Below are 23304 nucleotides of genomic sequence, written 5' to 3' on the forward strand. Positions count from 1 at the left end.
ATAGGCAGTAGGTTGACAGGAAAAAGGGGAGAGAGATGGGGAGTAACATTCAGCAAAGGTTGGGATCAGGACTCAAACCCGCAACACGCTGTCTGGCTACCCTGAGCCTAAAGGTGCCTGGCCGATTGAATACTTTATTAACACGTGGGCTGCCATTGTTTTGAAAATTCTATGTGTTGTAGAGAGCCGCCGTTCACTTACGCTTTATTTTGAAGAGCCCCGGGAAGCCACGTACGTGTGCATGTTGTGTAATCTGACGATTTTATTCGGTCGCAAAACTAAGATCCTAACCGCGGCCTATTGTCAAGGCCCAGTGTCGCCGTGAAAAAGAGTGGCTCCCTGTCTTCTTGGCGTTCTGAAATTAGATTCCGAGATAAAGAGAATGCTGCAACCAAGATGTTCAAAGTCAGTCTTTTCTTTTAGGTTAAGTTAGATGGTATTTTTGTTTTGTTTATTTTGTTTTGTCTTTAGTGTAGAAACAATGATTTCCCTTCAATTTCCTTTTGCCCGTTTCTCTCCTTGGCTTTCTGTCCCTCCACCAGATGTACAGCGTGCCTCCGGAAGGTCCTGGATGTGCACACTTCCTGACTTGTTACAGCTGTCTGAAGGCCCCGCGCTTCATGAAGTGTGGCTGGTGTGCAGGTGGCTGCTCCAGGCAACATGAGTGTACGTCGCCGTGGACTAACCAGACCTGCTCTCCTGTGCTCAGAGAGGTACGACACATGTATCGTATCGCTGTTGTCGTGGCAACCACGGTACAACACACATTAACAATTAGGCCTGTACAAAGCAGAGCAGTTACACAGCAGGGTCAAGATGACCCGTGATAGGACCCCAAGATGCACTCGAATGTTGTTAAACTGTCCTGTTTGTTGCAACTTTTGCTTGTAACTGTCACACAACAAAGTGAACGTAAAAAGTTGATATGGAGATCAGCTATGAGGCCGCTGTTCTCACTGGTTGCTGGTGTGTCTGTATAGTTCTTCCCTAAGACTGCGCCTGTGGACGGCGAGACGGAGCTGACTCTGTGTGGCTGGGAGTTTCAGTCTGAGCCACGCCCGCCCATCATCAACGACAAAACCCACGTGGTGAGAGTGGGACAAACCCCCTGTGCTGTCCTCCCTGTGAAGAGCAACAGTGAACAGTGAGGAACAAACACAAACACACACACATTGTAATTCTTTTTCTGCTCTACAAGTTCATAGTGCAATTAGCGCATTGTGCACATCCTATCCTACCTTTGTAACCCAGGGAAGGTCCAATTCCAAATTCTAGGCCTACATTGATATGCTAGTATGGTCATTCATTATGTCTGTGTATTTTTACTAAATTCTCGTACTACTTATTACTTCTAGGGCTGTTAACATTCCTCATAAATTACATTTGAATATTGGTCCAAAAATTGGCCCTAATATCGAATATATTAAAATATTATTATTATTAATAATTATTATTTTTACATTGTTTATTAAAATATTATATTTTGTTTGTTTTTATAACTTGATACATTGGAAAAATAAATCGAATATACATTTTTATATTCAAATATACATAATTCCCCCATATTCTAGGACTATTCGAGATTTGAATATTAACACGTTGCAGTCCGAAATAGAATGGGGGTTGGTAGATTAGCCGTGAAATTTCTATTATTGTATTGTGATCTGAGACATAATATTATGTTTATAAACATGACCCCGCAGCCCCTCCATCTTGAACAGCGCCGCTGTTTTTTCTTTTTTTTTTCCCCCCAGGCCAGTAACTCACCATGATTTTCTCGATCTCCGTTGGGATAGAATGGGGGTTTTGGCCGATCGTCGATGTCCCCGTGCGTTTCGCGTGCGCGATCCTTTCACGTAAATGTCCCCGCAAATAGTCCATGTGTGACTGAAGAACAGACCTGAAAAGTTTCGCTAGCATAGCCCCAAGCATGGCTGCAGGAGGAGCTCGAGTGTGTAGACAGTAAACGGATGGGTGGAAGGTGCCTTGGAGAAGGAGAGGCGCTGACGTCACCTCTGCTTCATGCACGGTCTGCATGAGCCATCAGTGCACGAGTGGTGACTAGGGAAGGTTAGACGATCGCCGATTTTCGGATCAAAAGCTTTTATTCCGGTTTTAAAGACAAAGTCCGGGAATGTGCGACGTGGCTGAGAGTCCCTGGGGGGATGTGCGATATAGTACGGTTTTAACATTAAGGGGCTCCCCTTGGCTTAGAAGGTGTTAATTTACCGGCCCTACTTACTTCTGTATTATAACTTTTATCAACTACTTATACTGTATGTTGTACGGTACATTGTTAGCACAGCGTGGTAGAGTCTGCCACACCACAATTCCACTGCACGCTTGTGACAAATAAAACATCTGAATGTGACCCATACTCTGTAGGTTAGTGTGTAAGATTCAGCGGCAGGAAGAAGCACCGACGCATCCTCTCAACATCACTGTGGAAGTGCGTGAAGAGAAGACAGACCACCACTATTCCATCCAAGGACAAGCCCACCTGCAAGGCTTCTTATTTGTGGTGAAGATGAGCTCTTTTCTTATGCGCTTGTGTGACATTCAGGGGTCATCAACATGTCTTTAAACGGACAAATATGTCCGTGGCGTATTTTGTATTGTGGTTATAATGTGTACATCATCTATCTATATATATATATATATATATATATATATATATATATATATATATATATATATATATATATACAGTATATATATATATATATATCTTTGAATGCAATTTTGGGGACTGGTAGTAAAGTGTTGGGACGACATGCTCATTAATATGTTGTGTTGGTCAGTTGAGGATGCAAGACAAGACAGCTTGAAGTTTGTTAATAGTTGTTACACTAGTACACCTTACATCACACAACACCTACGCAAAGTACGCATGGTCTAAGACTTTCTCATCAACACATACTTGTTCACCTTAACGGAAACCACAAGTGTGAATGAACACAGGATTGACCCTGGCAGCATATCAATGGTACAGGTGTGTTACCTGTTTATTAAGCTATTACTATCTTTCAACCACAACAAATGAGACAAGACATCAGTTGAATGAGTTTGGGAAGAGGCGTCATGATGAGGCAAAAGGCATAGTATACAACAAATTATTTTTGAAGGGGAAAATCAATTGCAATAACGACGCTGTGATAGTGAAGAAATGGAACTTAGAAAGACTCTTGCCTCCCCCTGTTCAGCTGGGCGCCTGATGGAGGGGAAAGGAACTGGTTGGAATAACGTGTTCCTTCCACGCGCTATGTCCAGCCAGGGAATCTCTCCCGTCAGGGGAAAAGAACGGGCTTGGACTACTCACTAATGCATAGAAGGAAGCATGAGGTCAGTCTGTTGCTCTCCCCAGGTTGGCAGAGGGAGTGTAGCACCCAGGATTACATTAGATAATTGGCACTGGGTGAAAAATGGGAAAAAAGACTCTTTCTGACCAACCACAAATCATTTGACTATTACTAGACCTTTCCAGCAGACAGAGGACTGAGAAAAAGAAATAATAATGAAGTGAAATCTAAGCCATATGTATTGGTGTACCATGCATGGAACTGGGTAGAGCCCTATCATCATTAAGTATTTGTCTCATCAGCAAGAACTGCTCAGTGATGGTGAAGAAAGAGAACTTGCAGACTAACCACACATCATTTTGATGAGACATTTCCAGCAGACAGAGAACTGAGAAAAATAAATTAACTAAGGAACTGATATTTCAACCATTTTTATATACATATTAAATGATTGGCTTATTGTCTTTGCATCATTTGAATTAGGGGTCTAAAATAAGACGAAAAGGCAGTGGCTAAATAGATCTCATCAAAATGTTCATCACAAGCTGGCATGGTGATGACCCCTGGTGACATTCATCATATTACACTGCCTGTGTTCTTTATCCATGGGTTGATGAGGAAACTAATCAATGTATGCATGTATGCTCCTGCATTCCATTCAGGAGCCTACAATAACTCAAATCCATCCTCACTATGGACCTAGAAACGGGGGTACAATGGTCACACTGACAGGAAGTCACCTGGATTCGGGGGTGAACAGAAGAGTTGTCATCGGCGGCAAAGACTGTGACATTCAAAGGTAAAGAGTATGAATTACACATTTGCTTCGTTGCTGTAAAATTATTTTTTTGGAACAGTGAGGTCTCTGTGGTATCTTTTATGTGGCTTCAAGGGAATTAGGGCTGCACAGTATTAGGACATTTTTACATTGCAATGTTTTTGTATTGTAATATATAAAAAGGTTACATCATTTCATCAGATACCCGATAGGCAGATCTGCATATATCTAGACTTAAATAATTCCATTTCTCTGCCTTATGCAGCCTGCCATGTTTTTACCCTGCTGTAGTTCTTAACCTGAACCGGAAAACAAACTGCAAAAGGGTTTCATGATCCCCATTAAAATAATCATGTAATTTTTCATATGGACCGTACTGTTTCTGTTCCAAAAAAGCTAACCTGGCTAGTATTAATTTTCTCTCAATAAGTAAAAGTGTTTCAGGACTGTAGCAGTTTGCCTTTAGCTATCCTCTGTCACTATTGCACATGTGTTTATTGTGATGCTATAACGCTACATTGTGCAGCTCTGGTGGGGATACATCCTCCATAGTGTGCCTCTCTCAACGTGTGGAAGCTGTGGGTGAGAAAGTGGTGGAGGTCTTCATCGACAGCTCTGCAGTCGTCAACACTAAAACCTTTGTCTACAAAGAGAACCCTGTTATAACCGGTGTCTCTCCTCTCTGCAGCTTCAGTCGGTAGGACAACCTTCATTATTAACGCTTCAAAACATTTTCAAAAAGCATTGCCCAAAAAGATAAAATGTTCATGAATTAAAAAAAGAAATACAATGATTTTTCGAAGTAATTTCATTAATAAATGAAATATAAATCGAAGAAATTCCATAAATTAGAAAATGTTTAGAAGTATAATGAAAATAGACAAGCTCACAATGCGGCGCGAAGCGGCGCTTTGCGTGCTTGTAGATCTGCTGTTTTCACTAGTTTGGGTCCCGGGCAAACATTACATTTTTCTTTTCAAAAGAGAAATACCCAAAAGAGTCTTTTGGGTCTCAAGCTAAAAGGTTCGAGAACCACTGTTCTAAAACCACTGTCCCTCGCCAAAGATAATTGATTAAAGAATGATTTCCATTGCATTCAAAATAAACTATTGCCTGCAAACAGAGTTACTATAATTCTTATTTGAAAGTTCATTTATCTGGTTGGTAAAACTTAAAATGACCTTTGAGAGTTTGGTCGTGTTGTCAGGAACAGATATTAATTACAGTGTTGTTGTGAGATTAGTAAGGTGCTATACCATCCAAGGCATTAAGCATAACATTGCTGCTTAGTTACATCATAATAACTCCATGGAAGACAAGAGTACAACTGTCAAGTTAAATTCATTGTTTTGTTGGCCTGATAAGTGAACTATAACATTATAGGTTAAAATGAACCTTTTTGGACATAACTTGAAGTCTTGTTATTCTCTCATAAAGTGGCTCCAGACTGACGATTGAAGGCAGAAACCTAGACTCAGTGCACCAAACTGTGGTCAAATACACATCCATCAATCCCACCAATCAATCTGAGGTATGCTATTTAAAAAATCTTCAAGCTCACAATGTGCCATATTGCAAGCTTGTAGATCGGCCAATTTTGCAAATATTAAATAAAAATCAAACCTCGGTTCGAAGTGGAGCTGTGTGTGTGTGTGTGTGTGTGTGTGTGTGTGTGTGTGTGTGTGTGTGTGTGTGTGTGTGTGTGTGTGTGCAGAGCCGTTTCTGGGCCCATGGGGGCCCGCTCGCGCCCGCGAAAAAATAATAGGCCTAATATTTTTTACCATTTTTTAATCCATTTTATAATGGAAATATATATATATATATATATATATAAAATATATATATATATAAATTAATAAATAAAAAACGACAACAACAGGCAACGTATTTTTGCTATGTTTGAAAAATAATAGGCCTAATATTTTTTATAATTTTTTAATCCATTTTATAATGGAAATATATATATATAAATACAAATATATATATAAATGAATAAATTAAAAACGACAACAACAGGCAACGTATTTTTGCTATGTTTGATTTGTTCTTTTCTTATTTAAATAAAAAAATGAAAACTTCCCCTTCCCCATGGGGTGCTGGAACACCTGCAGCACCTCTAGTTCCCACGCACTGGCAGAGTCCTGCACAGTGGCCACTGTGCCAAATTCACTTTCACTTTCAGAGGTGTGGATGCTCGGAAGCAAAGAAAGTCACCACAGTTTGATTTGATCATTCCTTAGTCAATTATGAAGGGATTTCAAAAATTAAAACGTCTCCATATTGCTTGGGAAGTCTACTTCGCAGAGAAACCGTGGCCTTTGCGATTCGCTAATCGTGGGATTTCGCATCGCGATTTCGCACGTCATTCTCCATGCATCCGGGCGGAGGGGAACTCAATTCGATAGGTACCGAAATGTTGTGTAACTGCTGCGCATGTGCAGATCCTGTTCAAACTCAACGGGACAGTTCTCACTTGTGAGACTGGACACACATTGCTGCCTATAGCGGAGCTGCTGTGTTCCACACAGCTCCAATAATAATAACTAGAAGCAGTGCTCTTCCGAGTACAGGTCTCCACCAGGTCAGGCGCCCTGGTGGCGCTATAATAGGCCAATGTGAAAAGGGTGGCATGTCTTCTTCGCTAATCTTAGGCCTTTCACGGCAATGATTTGAGGCATTGTGTTCCAAAAATGCGTTTTGCAAAGGTCTACCTGCTGGTGGCGCTATAACAGGCCAATGTGAAAAGGGTGGCATTTGTTCCTTGACCTAGTGGGAATATGTGTGGCAAATGTCACGGTAATCGAAAGCTGCGTTCATGATTTGAGGCATTTAAAACTGAGCAATCCTGGAAACTTTGGAAGCCAATATTTAGGATGGAATATGAAATATCGGACAGATCGGTCTTGATCACATGACTAGAGATGCTGTGTGTGTACTGATTTGCGTGATTGTTGGAGAAAAGCTGATGGAGTAATAGCAAAGAATGTGTTTTACATAAGTTGGCCTCCTGATGGCGCTATAAAAGGCAAATGTGAAAAATGCAGGGCAGGCACTGATCGGTTCGGTGGAGTTAAAGGTAAAAATACAAATTTGCCTGTTATAGCTCCACCATGAGGCTGATTTGAGACATTTTAAGTGGGATTTCTTCCTCTGCCTAGTGGGAACACGCACGGCCAATTTCATCAAGATTACGCTGTGTTCATAATTTGAGGCATTTTGTTCAAAACAAAGCAATCCTGTAAACTTTGGAAGCCAATTATAGCCAATCAGGATGGAATATGGAAAATTGGACAGATTTATGTTGATCACATGACTTTAGAGATACTGTGTACCGATTTGCATGATTTGTGGACAAAATCTGTAGGAGTAGTTTACAGAAATGTGTTTTGCAAACATCGGCCTCCTGGTGGCGCTAGAACAGGGCCATGTGAGAAATATGGGGCAGAGGTTCTGAATTGGCATCCAGGGAGTGTGTGTACAGAGTTTGGCAAGGGCGCCGGAGATTAGCTGGTAACAAACTGGAGGAGTCAGCACGCACGGACGGACACACGCACGGACGGACTGACGGACAGGGGCGAAAATATATACTCTCCCCCAAGCCTTCGGCTGGTGGAGACAAAACACTTAATCAATTACTGTCAACAATCTTGTCTTTTGGCATTGCGTCATCCTGCCCAAAGTATTTATGTATTTGTTATGATTAATTACATTTTTTTAAACAGGTCACCCGGGTCTGCAGTCATTCACTGAATGCTACCCACATGGAATGCTTGGCCCCTGTGTTCCCCGAAGACAGGTCAGACATGGGACACATCTCCTTTGACATGGATGGAGTTCATACCCTCTGGAAGAAACGTTTCGACTACTACCCCGACGCCAAAGTCATTCCCTTCGAGAATGACAAAGTATTGAGGCTCATCCCAGGAGTGAATGAAGTGTCGCTGCATGTGCGTATATCTTTTTTTTTTTTTTTTTTTCATTTTCATGATTCATCAGGATCCTGTATTGCTTGATTCTAGGCTTAAATTAATCAAAATAAATATTTTTGTAAAAATCTATCGGAAAAATGAATGGCCGATATTTTTGTGGCACCAGTAAACCACGCCCACTGCTATGCCCTATATCCGTCCTCACTAATGTGATCTGATAACATCATAAGCGTAGATTTCAATCTAACGGAAACGTACAGCTTTCCTCATCCAGGATTGTTAACATGCTAAATCAGTGCGCTTGGTTATTGTTGCCTCATCGTTGTTGCAAAATAGTTTGAAATCCCCACCCTACCAGTGATTCAAACGGCAGATGAATGTAATCGGCAAGTAGATTTCATCAGCGGGTAGATTTCATCAGCAGATACATTTCATCAGCGCACTTCTGAGACAAGGAGTGAGAATACAGAAACGCTACTATAGTGAGGTGATCCCATAAAAATATGAGGTTGAAGTAAGGACTTGCTCCGCCAAGGAAGTGCATGACGCCAGGGACGTGCTGGGCCCCTGATTCAGCCTGGGAAAAAGAGTTGGAGAGGCCCTCATTGGGCGCTAGAGAGAGATCTCTCTCTATAGCGCTGCTTGGGCCAAGCCATTGGGCCAATTACTGTACATGAGTTATATTTTGTTGTTGTCGGGTGGAAACCTTGTATGTCCAAAACCGTTTGTTTTGTATTTATCATTTTAAAAATGATTTAAGCGGTGCGAGGCGTTGTGTGCTTGCAGATCGGCTGTTTTCACTACTTTTGTGCAACAGCCTTGTATGATGAAGCAGGGCTTTGCTTTACGAGAAAAATGTATAAATTTGAAACTTGGAGATACGAGGTTTCTGCCCGAAAGTGACAATTTACTTTGTTGGCCGCCCAGCCCCCAAAATGTAACGAAGGCCGACATTTTATTTTTTTCCTAATGGCCGGCCTGGACCGGCCGGGAATTGTCCCGCTTTTCCCAATGGCCAGCACGTCCCTGCACAGGCGATTTTAAGGGGTGTCACTGTCTATGGGTGCACTTGCACCCCCTGGCCGCCAGGGGGGTGAACAACCTCATAAAGTCATTGCAAGCTACCAAAAGCAACGAATTTCCACAGAGCAAAAAAGCGTCTGTTATTTAGCTCTGGTGGTGAACTACTCCTAAAGCCCTCTCTCTTAAATGTATTTTACACACAAGTTGTTGCAAAAATAAGTAAATAAATCATATAGATTATGTTCATGGTGTTTAGAAAAAGCACAGTTACAATTAGTTAAAACCTGTTAAAACAACAGGAAACCATACAAAATCCGAAAATGTTTGCATGAGGAACCCAGTCTCGCACCCCCTGCTAGAAGAGGCTAGAATCGCCTATGCGTCCCTGCAATACCTTGCAATTTGCTTAGATCTCATAAGATGCAGTGTTAGACAAAGGTAGTACAGCCTCCCTTCCTCATCTTTATAATTCCTGATCCTGTCTGAGCCTAGATTTCCCCCCTATAAATGGTAGCTTGTTCAGTATTCAGTTAAGCGAGTGATTCATTAGGTATTTTCAATTCATTACATGATGCAATTTTGTCAGATTACATGCTTATCACATTTTCTCATCTGTTAAAAAAGTATGTTTGCCTCACTGAGAGATGTGTTCATTTGTCTAGTATCCTGTGGTTTTGGTGAGTTGATGTTGAGCTGTTTTGAGCAACTTTGAAAATTTTATTGTAGCATATGGATACAATAACATTTTCTACCCATTAATCGCTGACTAATGGGTAGAAATCATTATGTTTTCATTAAATGTTCTTCAAAACTGTGTTCCCTGCAGCATTTGGAGCTGAATGCGGTGAACTCGTGCATGAAGATCGTAATGACCATCGGAGGTGTGGACTGCAACGTCCAGGTCCTGCTGAACGAGCTGACGTGCAGGATACCAAAGGGTCTGGTCGTCCCCAGTGAGGGACTGCCTGTCACGGTAAAGCATCTGTCCTGTCAATATCGTCATGACTAGAATGTACACGATAATAAATCATCAATCATGACTTAAAGCTGGAATACATAACATTCGTGTCCTATCTGGAATTCAAGATCCCAGTGTGTGAGCCAAACATTCCACCGCCAAGCTAATACAGAAAGCCTGTTTGGGGAAAAGATATATTACACTTTTGAGCTACATGCAATACCACTTGTCAACCAGCATCTACATGTCTCAACATACTGTAAGAGCAATAGATCAACTACACCACTGCATTGTTAGTTATTATTGTATTAATATTGTGTTCCCCCCAGAATATTGAAGCTGGAGTCTGAGTGGTTAATATGATATACAAAAACGTTATCCTTTTTCTGGGCATCCCAGTGGGTGTCCACTTTATTCCCTTATTTGATTTTTCAGGTAGTTGGCCACCCTAGACACCAGGGTTAACGTGTGTTAAACAGTTGCCATTCATAATTGTCTCCACCAGCCGAAAGGCATGGGGAGAGACTATGTTTTTGCCCGTCCGTCCATCCGTCCGTGCGTGCGTTCTTTTTACATTGGCCTTTTCTAGCGCCACCAGGAGGCAATTTTTGCAAAACTAACTTTTGCCCCGTACTCCTACAGATTTTGTCAAAAAATCATGCAAATCAGTACACAGTATCTCTATAGTCATGTGATCCGATATTTCATAATTGGCTAATATTGGCTTCCAAATTGTGCAGGATTGGTCCATTTTGAACAAAACGACTTAAATCATGAACACAGCTTGTGATTACAGAGAAATTCTGCACACACATTCCCGCTAGATAAAGGAACAAATGACACTCTTTTCACTTTGGCCTGTTATAGTGCCACCAGCAGGTCGACTTTTGCCAAGTACATTTTTGGATCAAAATGCCTCAAATCATGCATGCAGCGTCACCGTTACAGGCCAAAGAAGACATGGCACCCTTTTCACATTTAGCGCCACCAGTAGGCTACAATAACATACCTGACCTGGTGGAGACCTGTGCTCAGAAGAGCACTGCTTCTAGTTTAATTTAATTTCAATCTTTATTTAATTCTCTGAAAACACACATGAAAAGAAAAAGAATACAGAAGAATAGAGAATACGTAAATGAAGTGTGATTGATCAAGTACATGGCATTTCACGGCTGCAGGTGTGTGTCAACGGGGAGGTGCATGATGTTGGCACGGTGGTGTACGAAGACAATAGTCGCACCATTATCGCGGGCATCGTGCTGGGCATCATCTGTGCACTGGTAGTCGGTGCCTTCCTCGCATACATGGTCATGACCCATCTGAGGAGAAAGAAGAAAGGTACGAGAGGTACTTGATATTATTGTTGATTAGGGCTGGGCGATGTGACTTCAAAATCAATATCACAAAAATGTTTTACTTTTGCCTCGATTACAATGAATGAACGATTAATGTGAAAATAAAAATTAGTGAAAATAGCACATCTACAAGCTCCCAACGAGTTGCAATGCGGTATGTTGTGAGATTATAGAATATAGATAATCTATTTTCACCATTGTCTGTTATACAAAACAAATTAAATAAGTGAATAAATAAAACAAAAGTACAAAACAGGGTTAAGTGTTTAATCAGGGCAATCAATTTAATATATAAAAAATCTATTAGATCTTTTTCCCCATGTCAATTCGTTGCTTCTCGATTATTCGATTAACCTACATGAGCAAGATTAAGTTGGTTACTCATTCTAAATATTGATTTCGATCTATTTTCTGTTTTTAAATATCGCCCAGCCCTACTGTACATTGATCATAGTCACAATCATTTACATACTATAAGAGATGTGGGTTTGTGGATGTATGAGCAAAATGACAGCTATGTGAATGTGGTCAATTGGTGGTCTAAAGATGAGTGTGTTGTGCAATAACGTTTAAATGACCTTTTCAGCCAAAGTAGAGTACAATTTGTCAAGACTGTCAAGTCGGAGGCAAATGAGCAGCAATGCTGACACAGGTGATTACAGACAAGGTGAGATATAGTCATTGATAAATCTCTCTTTTTTTATTTCCTTACATCCACCAACCAAGACAATCATTCATTCATCTGCTCACTGATCCATCATTACAACTAATCAAACCAAGTTGCATCCTCAACTCTACTGTACTGTGTGTGGTTTTGTTCATGTTCATGTTTTGTCTATCCCAAATAAATTGAGGTCCCTTTTCCACCAAAAGAACTTTGGTTCTAGAAATGGTTCCGTTCTAACCTTGGTGCTTTCACGGATCCGGATGCCATTTTTTAAATTCCAGTTTGTAACCATTACCAACTTAAGGTTCTGAACCAATTCATTTTCAGTGGAAACACTCTGAACTGGTTCAATATTAGGCAGGAAAAAAGAACGGAACTGGTTCAACCCTGGTGGAAAAGGAGCCTTTAAAGTAAGTTAAGTAAACAGATTAAACAACAGCACCTAATAGTAAGAACAACTCTCTCAATGAGGAGTCTCTCTCTCTTCTCTCTCTCTCTCTCTCTCTCTCTCTCTCTCTCTCTCTCTCTCTCTCTCTCTCTCTCTCTCTCTCTCTGCTTCCAATAATGTCTTCCTCCTCACTCACACAGCATTCCTCTTGCCCTGTAAAATGTAAGGAAGTGGTAAAGCTCATTCTTCTCTTACACAAACAGTTGGCTTTTTAGCTGTAAACATGAGGTAAAATGACACACAAGACCTGTCTCTCTAGGAGGTTATACATGCTAATGTGTCCCCCAGAACAAACTCTTTCCCCCTCCCCCTCCCTCTTGATGGGGAAGCTATGTCTCTCTCTCTCTGTCTGATAAGGAAATGCAACATTACAATGGCAAGCGTTGGTGGTATAGTGGTGAGCATAGCTGCCTTCCAAGCAGTTGACCCGGGTTCGATTCCCGGCCAACGCAAGCTTTTCAGTAGCTTAAGTGGTGGCTAATTGAAGTTTCTGTATTAAGGGCCAGTGTGAAGCAGGCCCTTATAACAGCTAAGAGACATGTTCACAACTTGTAAAAGGTCTGAACCTGAACATTTTTTAAAAGGCCTGTTGGCACTTTTCAATTCTACAAAAAACTTTTGTGTTTATTCGTATTGATTGATTGATTGATTGAATACTGTATTAACATGCTTATTAACAGCACAGGTAGTAAAGTCAAAGGTTATGCTAAAAGGATTACACAAAATGCCCCATAAGGACTTGTTTCCATTGTGGTCCTCAATTAATCAGTTATGCATATATAATACAGACAATAAAATACAAAATATACTACAAAACAAAGGGATTAAAGCTAAGAATCCTAAGTTATATACGGAAAAAGTATGGGAGCGGGTGGGCATTAGGGCATTCTACTAACAAGTTGTTCAAGGTTCAATTGTATTTTGAATTATTTTAGGTCCGTTTTGAATTTGGGTAGGAAGCCTTTATGCATTTTGGTAGGTCATTCCATGTTTTGGTGGCAGCCTAAACTAAAGAATATTTAGAGGGGGCACCCGGATTTGAACCGGGGACCTCTTGATCTGCAGTCAAATGCTCTACCACTGAGCTATACCCCCTACAGTAAGCACAGGGAATATAGACTCATCTTACCTCTAGCCTACATATAATATATGTAAGACTAGTCTACTTTATGTGGGAAAAAATGCAACACAGAGCACCAAAGTCTGACATCACTTCCGCTAGTCAAGTCCCCTGGTCAAATTCCCTGGTCAAATCTAATCTTAGGTCATGTCATATAAGAACTGTGTTCCAGAAATAGACAAATCACCCACAGCAATTTTGCTAAAAGGATATTAAGCATCAATTGACGGCAAAACACAAATTAATTAATTAACTGATTTTTTTCTTTTTCTTTCTCCAAACACAGACGTTATCAAATGTAACTCAATATCATAAACGAACACAGAGTCACATACCTGACAAAATCGCCAGGGTTGTTTGTTGTCATTTTTGGAACACAGTTCTATCATTTATACAACATGATGTAAGATTTTTGGAAAACCAATACACCAAATAACGCTGTGACCCAGGGGTAGAGGGAGTGACGTCAGGTCTTCAGTACTCGTATTTCAAACCTATTTAAAGGTATGTGCTCTGCATGCACAGTAGGTCTGTGTAATGTACCATGATCAAAGTGTAAAGTGTACATGTGCAAATACGTGTATGTATTCATCTCTCTCTCTCTCTCTTTTGCCTCGATTACAATGAATGAACGATTAATCTCTCTCTCTCTCATATCAGACAATCAGACATCAGGCTCAGGGGGCATGGCGTTCCATGGCATGCTGTATGCGGCCAACTATGAGCCTCTGGCCATCCCACTGCTGCCTCAGGAGAGCCTCAACCCCGATCTGCTGGAGGAGGTCAAAGACGTTCTCATACCCGCCGAGATGCTCCGAGTTCAGCACCACGAGATTATTGGCAAAGGTGGGCCTTTTTAAGTAGTCCAGCGATTCCCAACTGGGCCCTGACACAAATCTGTTGTGATACCAATAAATATAAACGTGCTATGTTAGTGTCATTGATCCAAGCCAGATCACAATCAATTAATTGATCATTAAAAATACCATTATTTTATACTTTTGCTATTCAGAAATAGCAGATATACAAGCTCATAGCGTGTCACTTCGTGCCACGCTATGAGCTTTTATATACACCATGTATATTAAACCATACTTGTTGCGTTCATACAGGTCACTTTGGGACAGTCTACCATGGGTACCTGATGGACTGCAATGATCAAGAGATCCACTGCGCTGTGAAATCACTGAACAGTACGTGAATACCTGCTTAAGTCACTGCAACACAAGTTTAAAACCTCTCTGTTTCAGACAGAGTGTATATAACAGGGGTTCCCAAACTTTTTGTCTCAGGGCACTCCATGAATATTTGTTTTAATCCGAGGCACCCCTACATTATAATTTTCACTCCCAGCACCTTATATTTATACCATATCGTCGTTGTCGGGTGGAAACCTTATATGTCCAAAACCGTTCGTTTTGTATTTATCATCTATAAAATGTACTAAACTAGTGAAAACAGCAGATCTACAAGCACACAAGCACACAAGTTGTGTGCTTGTAGATCGTCTGTTTTCATGATGATGAAGCAGGGCTTTGTTACCAAAAGACGTACACATTTGAAACTTGGAGATACGAGGTTTCTGCCCGACTGTGACGATATTTGAGTGATTATGTTGCGAGGAAAACGTTGAGATAATAGCCACTTTGGTTAGAACTGACTGAAAATAACTTTGTACTTCAAGTTTAAAATGATACTAAATATTTTTTCAAGTGTCCAAATAAATTCCAAATACCATCAGATCTTGTGGCACCCCTGGACTGCCGTCGCGGCACCCCAGGGTGCCCCGTCACCCACTTTGAAAACCCCTGGTGTATAATATCATGATTATGTGTGGTGCTCCCAGGGATCACAGACCTGGCGGAGGTGGAGCAGTTCCTCAGGGAAGGCATCATCATGAAGAGCTTCCACCACACCAACGTGCTGTGTCTGCTGGGCGTCATGCTGCCCAGGGAAGGGCTCCCCCTGGTGGTGCTGCCCTACATGAAGCACGGCGACGTCAGGCACTTCATCCGCTCTGAGAACAGGGTGAGTCAGCATTACTGAGCAACTGAGCTTGAACATTTGACCTGCGCAGCGCTTGGACCGTTCACAATGAGTCAGCACAATGTTCTAAAAGTTGTTCCTGTTGATCCTGTTTCCCCTCTGGGAATTACCCAGTGGTTTAAAGTACATTTACTCGAGTACACTGCCCTACAAAGGCAGAGTGCAGTAACTACGTTTTCGGACACACCGACTTATTTGTGTCGCCCAAAGGTCAAATTAGCCTTCATGATATTGGGGGATGAACAATTAGCTCAAGAACAAATATACAATCAGTGTAATATCACTTGTATGTCTATATCTCATTTGGCTGATCAGCTGTAACACTTTTAAATCAATTTTTCAGTGAAATTTGTGAACATAGTTACTGCACTCTGCCTTAAGTTTTACGTTTTTTTTTTTTTTTACTTTACTGGAGTATTTTATGTACTTTTACTTCTACTCCATCCACTTGCACAGAGGCAAATATTATACTTTTACTCCACTACAATTATTTGAGTAACTGGTTATTTTGCATATTATTACAAAACATAAATTACCCACTTTAGCCCTAAATATATTTTGACGATTTGAAAACGATCTACAATGTGTCACGATGTGACACATTGTGACCTTGTAGATCTGCTATTTTCAAAGGATTTCTATACATTTGAAATCTTGTGAAATGGGACATTCTGCACAATGAGTACTTTAAGTATATTTTTATATAGTTTTGTACTTTTTCTTGTTACAAGAGTATTTCTACATGTCAGTATTCATACTTTTACTGTAAAACATTTGAGTGCTGTGTACACTGGAATTACCCCCGTTATTTTCCACCAATGTCACTCTCAAAAGTAAGTCACTCAGTCACCTCCACAATATCACTGAACACCACACTATCAGAAACAAAGTAACATCGGCCTGTGGCTACACTTTGCCAAGGTGAAACACAGCACTTCCACCCTCAGATGTTGAAAATAGGGCTAATGTGGATTAATGTATGTTTTATAATATAATCATCTATCTATAAATGCGACAAATCTCTGTCTGTCTGTTTGTAATCCGCGTATCTCGAGAACCGTTCGTCCCACCGGCTTCAGATTCGGCACGCACGTTCCCCGCCGCCGCACGGAGTGCAGTGCCGGGCCTCGACCCGACCCGACTCGCGGTTTTCCGAAACCGGCGCAAAACGTTCGGAATCTCCTTATGCGGAGCTGATTGTTGACATCAGGCTGTTCCGGAGGAAATCGGCGCAAGCGCTGACTCATTGTGACATCACTTCATAAAAGGCTCTGAGATCACGTACACCACATGAGTCAACAAAAAATGCCATGGTTACGTATTCTGATGTTCCTATATGGGCATAAAAGGACACAGGCAAACATATGGTCAAAACGGCTCTTATGACAACAGGTATAATGGGGTTTGCATTAGGGTGGGTGACGTGACGTAACGTTTTCGCTGTCCTCGGTGTCAAACATGTATAAATAAAAAATATATTTGTCAAAAACCTTCTGAATATTGTGCAGGACATTAAGCTTTATGTGAACTTACTCAAGATTAAAACATTTCATTCCTCATTTCTTCAGAATCTTCAACCAAACATGGCAAAACTCATATGGTGTGACTGTCCTGACCTTGTTTCTCAAAGTGGGAACTTGAATAAAACTAAGAAAAAGAATTGCTAAAAATCATTTGAAAATGAATTTAGGCTAAAAAAAATGTCTATTTTGAGCCTATATCTTTTCAAAGTCAAAGCATAATGTTTTCAGTCATTTCTGATCAAAAACATTTTGTCCCCCAACCCAAAATCATTTGGTGTGACACTAGTTTGGAAAAATTAAACAGGCAATTATTTGGACACCTATTGGCTAGAGAGGTCCTTCTTCTGTAAGGCTATTCAGCACTCCCAGCACAACTGCAAGACAGGTGTCTGAGGTGAGTTATGATTTTAACATTTTCATGAAATGCCATCTTGTTGAAACGTTGACAAACTCACCATTCTGGATGTCTTTTGGTGTGACACCTTTTCTTTAAAAAAAGCTTAAGTTATTTGAAGTTTTGGTCATATTTCCATGTAGATCTAGGCTGCTTTGTTATAGCTAGCATGCTGTTAGCATGCTAATGTGTACATAGTAGCCTCAAGGTAAACCTAAATGGAGAAAACAGTAATATGGTGTGACACTTAATCATATGGTGTGACATGTCTGCTTGTCACACCATATGACTTGACTGTCACACCATATGATTTATACTGTATTTAACTACAGATATAACAACAAATAACAAAGTTCCATGTTTCTTTTGTACATTTAAACATTTGTTTTAAACATTTTTACATAAAATGTAATTTAGCTTCATTCAGTGATACTTCAAATTCATCAGACAGAGCAGAAACCCCTTCACAGAAACCTTAACATATTGTTTCAATCTAAACAATATTTTCTCTTTGTCTTAAACTATACATTCCATTTTCTTTTGTCAGCTGGAAAATGACAAGTGCTGAGAGAACGAGAAAGTACAGGGAGAAACTAAACAATGACCCAGCAAGGAGAGAGGAGCCAAAGGGGCGAGACTGCATTTTCTACGAAGAGCAGGAGGTTGTCTGTGGCATAGCAGAACCGCAACAAGGCAGCCGGTTTGCTACCCTCACCAAATACGACTGGCTGATGTACAATACAGTCTAAATGTATAATCTAATCTGATCTAATACTTTTGTACTTTGACTCACTGGACTGGACAGTGGACAGTGTTAAGGTAGGACCCGAGACAAAACTAGCGAAAATAGCTGATCTACAAGCTCTCAACACGTTGTGCTGCGAGAGCTTGTAGATCAGCTATTTTCAGAGTTGTGCAACCCAGCACTCTTTAGCTAGTGGAGATGTGGTGTAATGTCATGATTCCTAATTACATTTGTTCAACACAAAATGCTGTGTTCAAGTTCAGGAGACTTCGGAAAAAAGCAATTTACCTGAATGCTGAGTTCTGTTTCCACTAATTGGTGTTAATAAAATGTTGCCTTCAATGCCTTGGCTCCAAGTGTGGCTATGCGCCTTATTGTCCCTTTAGGATCCTTCTGCCGTGGGCCGGCAGAAGACTTAGGTGTGCGTAGCATTCCTGTGCACATCCTCATCATCCATCTACTACTACAATTCTTTCTTATCCCATGTTAAAGCCCTACAATAATATCCTGTTCAGAAATATTAAGGCCATGTTATCCTGGGTAATTGTTTAATCAATCAGTAAAGTTCAGTACTCACTAATAGGTAGGTTAAAACACAGTTTGCTTTGACACATGAAGATATGATCATACGGTGTGACACTAAATCATTTGGTGTGACATTCCAAATAGTGAGAAATCATACCTTTATTAATGATTAAACCAAAAAAATGTTTATGGATTACATAGAGAATATTATCAGGAAGAGTCACAAATATTTGTGTAATTTTAGAGAAAGTTTTGACAGAATACATTTAAAATATGTTGTAAGATCATGAACATGGGCCTCACACAGAGTGTCGATTATGAAAAAAATATACAGATATAATTAATTTTCAAAAAACTATAGTGGATCACTGGTTAGTTATGATAAAGGACTTTGATAAAGTGAGTAACTTAAGAAGGATGTACTCCATTTTCATTTTATGAACAATTATTTTCATGTCACACCATATGACGATTTTAGGCACAAGTACAACAAACTGCTGAATAAAGTCTGATTCCAATAAAATATCTAAAAACAAAATGTATTTCCATAAGGTTGAGAGTGAGTAGAACAAAAGTAAATAACTTTTATGCCTGCAATTTAAAGTTTTTTTAAAAACACATTTTTTGGGGCGTCACGTCACTGACCCACTAAAGAGTGGGGCATTCATTCCCTATTTCAAATTAGGCATGCGCGTTCCCCGCCATGGGCATAAAATGGATGCAAACAGACAGATACGGATATCTCCATATATGAGCATAAATGGACACAGGCAAACAGATGGTCAAAGATCTCCATATATGGGCATAAAATGGATGCAAAAAGACAGATACAGATATCTCCATATATGGGCATAAATTGACACAGGCAAACAGATGGTCAAAACGGGTCCTATGACAACAGGTATAATGGGGTTTGCATTAAAGGGGGAACCAGCACTGTGTCTGCAACACATTCGGAGGCACAGACAGATACAGATATCTCCATAATGGGCATAAAGGGACACAGACAAACAGATACAGAGATCTCCATATATGGGCATGAAATGGATGCAGACAGACAGATACAGATATCTCCATATATGAGCATAAATGGACACAGGCAAACAGATGGTCAATACAGGTCCTACAGAGATCTCCATATATGGGCATAAAATGGACGCAGACAGACAGATAACTCCATGTATGGGCATAAATGGACACAGGCAAACAGATGGTCAAAACGGGTCCTACAGAGATCTCCATATATGGACATAAAATGGACGTAGACAGATAGATATCCCCATATATGGGCATAAATGGACACACGCAAACAGATGGTCAAAACAGATCCTATGACAACAGGTATAATGGGGTTTGCATTAAAGGGCGGGGCATTCATCCCCTATATACATTGTTCCCGAGTTGGCCAGGGCGCCGACTAGACGCTCGGCCACCCGAAGGGCGGCCGAGCTTCTAGTTTATATCAATAATGCAAAGTAACTAGTAACTAAAATGTTCAAATAAATAAATAATATACTCGAGTACAGTACAAATACCTCAAAATTGTAAAAGTAAATACTTAAGTAAATGTACTTAGTAACTTTACACCACTGCCCTCAGATGTTGTTTTTGGCCTGGTCTTACTCGAAAAAAATAGATCTTTGATCTCAAGTGACTTATATAAAACATGTTGACCTGGTAAAACAAAAGCTAAGAGAGAGGGAGAGAGAGAGAGAGAGAGAGAGAGAGAGAGAGATGTGAGGAACGTTTAGTTAATAAAACATCCACACAGAGGAGAAGACAAACTCTATGCTCCTAAAATGTGTCTGGACACTGGAAACTTTGGCCCTAGAATGCCTGAATGAGGATGTTGATGTTATACCATTCCTGTGAATGAATGTCATGTTATGTCTCGAACAGTAAGACTGTTGCTACACCTCTACTATGTTTCTGCTCTTGTATATTTTTTTGTTATACCATTTTTCCTTTCATCAATTCAAAACAATTCCACAAGTATTTGATAAGTAAAAAGAAAAAAACAAAGAAAAAAAAAAGAATTCCATAAATTAAAATAAATAAAATATAGTGAAAATAGCCGATCTACAGGCTCACAACACGGCGCAAAACAATGCGCTGAGCTTGTAGATCTACTATTTTCACAATTTTGAGTTCCGGGCAAACATTCTTTTTTTTTTGTTTTTGTCTTCTTTGCATAATGTCTTACTTTTTCCCAGTCAAAATACTTTTATAATTGGTGTCTTCTAATCTAATAGATAGTAGTGGGGCGGCATAGCTCAGGGGTAGAGAAACCGTTATTAGAGCACGAAGGGTTCCCGAAGGGTTCCCAGTTTGAATCCGGGCTCCCCCTGAGTTAATGTCGAAGGGTCCTTGGGCAAGACTCTGAACCCCACATTGCTCCCGGTGAGCAGGTTGGTGCCTTGCATGGTTTCCTCCGCCACTGGTGTATGAATGTGTGCGTGAATGGGTGAATGTAATGCACAATCTCTGTAAAGCGCTTTGGATAAAAAGCGCTATATAAATGCACCATTTACCATTATAGTATTTATGACGGTTATTCAGCTTGAGTTCAAACAATTGTTTATGAGTTGTTTATACTGCATTCTCCTTGATGTACCAAATCTTGTGTAAATTAAAGGGGGCCTGTCACCTAAAGGGTTACTGTCACTTTAAGACAAAACAAGTTAATATTTTTATGATGTCATTGTGGGGATGTGCAATTATAAGCCAATCAAATTAATTGTCTGTATAGCCTGACTGTATGACTACTTACTGTACTGGTCAGCTGTTGTTGGGCAGATTACACTAAGACAGTTTCAGACTGTTTGAGGATGCACACGGGAGAGAGACCACATGACCTACTGTATTATACTATTATAATTTCGGGGCTGACAGCGGACCTTCAAATACAGTATTTGCTACAATATGGCAATACACAATAGATGTGGGTTTATAACGTGGTTCTGTAGTTTGGACTATGGGTATTTAATGTTGCTTGAAACATCACGTTTGTGCAGATTACATTTTCTTTTCAATGGGAGCTACATGATAAGCAGGTTTTTAATCTTCATGGCTTCATGATTCTTCCACAGAACCCAACGGTGAAGGACCTGATTGGCTTTGGACTACAGGTTGCCAAGGGGATGGAATATTTGGCCCAGAAGAAGTTTGTGCACAGAGACCTGGCAGCACGTAACTGCATGTGAGTGTGAACCACACACGCTTTGATGTCAGTGAGAGGGTCTTTAGTTGTAAAATCTGTCCTCTGAATAGAGGTGGTATAGCCCACTGTTTACCAAACAGTGGGTCGGGACCCAATTGTGGGTCACGGACTGATTTTTGTGGGTCGCGACTCGCGAGTAAACATTATTTTTGTTGTTTTTTCCTACACTTATATAGCCTAGTTCCAGACCCTGAATCGCTAGCCACACCCCTTCAATTTTTTTGTTTTGGCGATTCAGGTCTAGCATCGCTCTCATTGAAGAGGCCTGCCTCGGTTGAAAATCCGATCGGCGAATCAGCGTCGTGAATCAGCGTCTTGTGATCAGCGTGGGTGGGGGTTTCCCAGAACTCATGTATGTTTCCAAGTACACCAGCCGCCAGCGCCGCCGCCGTACCGTACCGCGCATCGCGGTAAAATGCGGTAAATTGCGGTAAAATGCGATCGTATCAATCTCGCTATGAAACACCAGTAGCAGGCATGTTATGTTGTGTTTGATTACTAGTTCGTAGTGCTCCTATTCTGACTGTTTCTTTGGTTAGCATTGGCAAGTAGCACTAGCAAGCAACAGGCGAGCCACTAGCCAGCCAGTCATGTGTTGGTCGGTGAACCAATCGCTGAAGACTGCCTCTTTTTGGCAACGCCCATCCCTGCAATCGCCCTGGGGGGAAGCGAGTTCAGACTGAATAATGAAGTGAAACGAAATGTCAATTCAGGCTGAGTGTCAGGCTAACACTTATATCTTATTATCTATAGGCCTACTTCTTATTTCAAATGATTTCACAAGTTTAAACAAAAAGTTTAAACAAAAGAAATCACAACGTTCCATCAATTAGATTTTCTTTCTTTTCAAAAGTATTTCATAAATAAAATCAGAAAATCTAATAATTTGTATAAATAAATAATCACTTCTGTCCGTGACATCAGCTGTGGTAATGTCGGTTTCTGTGTACTTTCTATGACTTTCTTTGAGACTACTGTATGTTACTCTTGTGTGGCGTTAGTTTCATACTACGGACATACCGTACACACAAAGCCAGACGTAGGAGCGGTTAGTACCGCTAAAAAAGAAAAAAACATTTAAAAAGTAATGAAAATAGCCTATCTACAAGCTCACAACGCAGTGCGAAGCGACCCGTTGTGAGCTTGTAGATCTGATTTTTTTTTCACAAGACGGGTCACAGGTAAACGTCTAATTTCTCATTTGGGTCTCGAGCTAAAAAGTTTGGGAACCACTGGTATAGCCTAGCCTATTATCTAGGTTGATTGTCTTTCGA

General features: G+C 40.5%; 1 protein-coding gene across 1 annotated transcript in view; it reads left to right on the top strand.

The window, feature by feature from the left end:
- LOC308287424 (macrophage-stimulating protein receptor-like) overlaps window positions 1-23304 on the top strand; it is a 46479-nt gene that overhangs the window by 18288 nt on the left and 4887 nt on the right. Inside the window, exons 5-18 of the mRNA XM_080728595.1 lie at window positions 543-713; window positions 981-1144; window positions 2386-2521; window positions 3962-4098; window positions 4604-4774; window positions 5515-5608; window positions 7800-8024; window positions 9856-10002; window positions 11166-11325; window positions 11929-12009; window positions 14238-14423; window positions 14690-14770; window positions 15424-15605; window positions 21900-22009. Of these exons, the coding sequence (XP_080584721.1) occupies window positions 543-713; window positions 981-1144; window positions 2386-2521; window positions 3962-4098; window positions 4604-4774; window positions 5515-5608; window positions 7800-8024; window positions 9856-10002; window positions 11166-11325; window positions 11929-12009; window positions 14238-14423; window positions 14690-14770; window positions 15424-15605; window positions 21900-22009 (2045 nt within the window). The remainder of the gene's footprint in view (window positions 1-542; window positions 714-980; window positions 1145-2385; window positions 2522-3961; window positions 4099-4603; window positions 4775-5514; window positions 5609-7799; window positions 8025-9855; window positions 10003-11165; window positions 11326-11928; window positions 12010-14237; window positions 14424-14689; window positions 14771-15423; window positions 15606-21899; window positions 22010-23304) is intronic.

Source organism: Nannobrachium achirus, assembly GCF_963921795.1.
Source record: "Nannobrachium achirus genome assembly, chromosome: 6".
In the NCBI taxonomy this organism is placed as follows: domain Eukaryota; kingdom Metazoa; phylum Chordata; class Actinopteri; order Myctophiformes; family Myctophidae; genus Nannobrachium; species Nannobrachium achirus.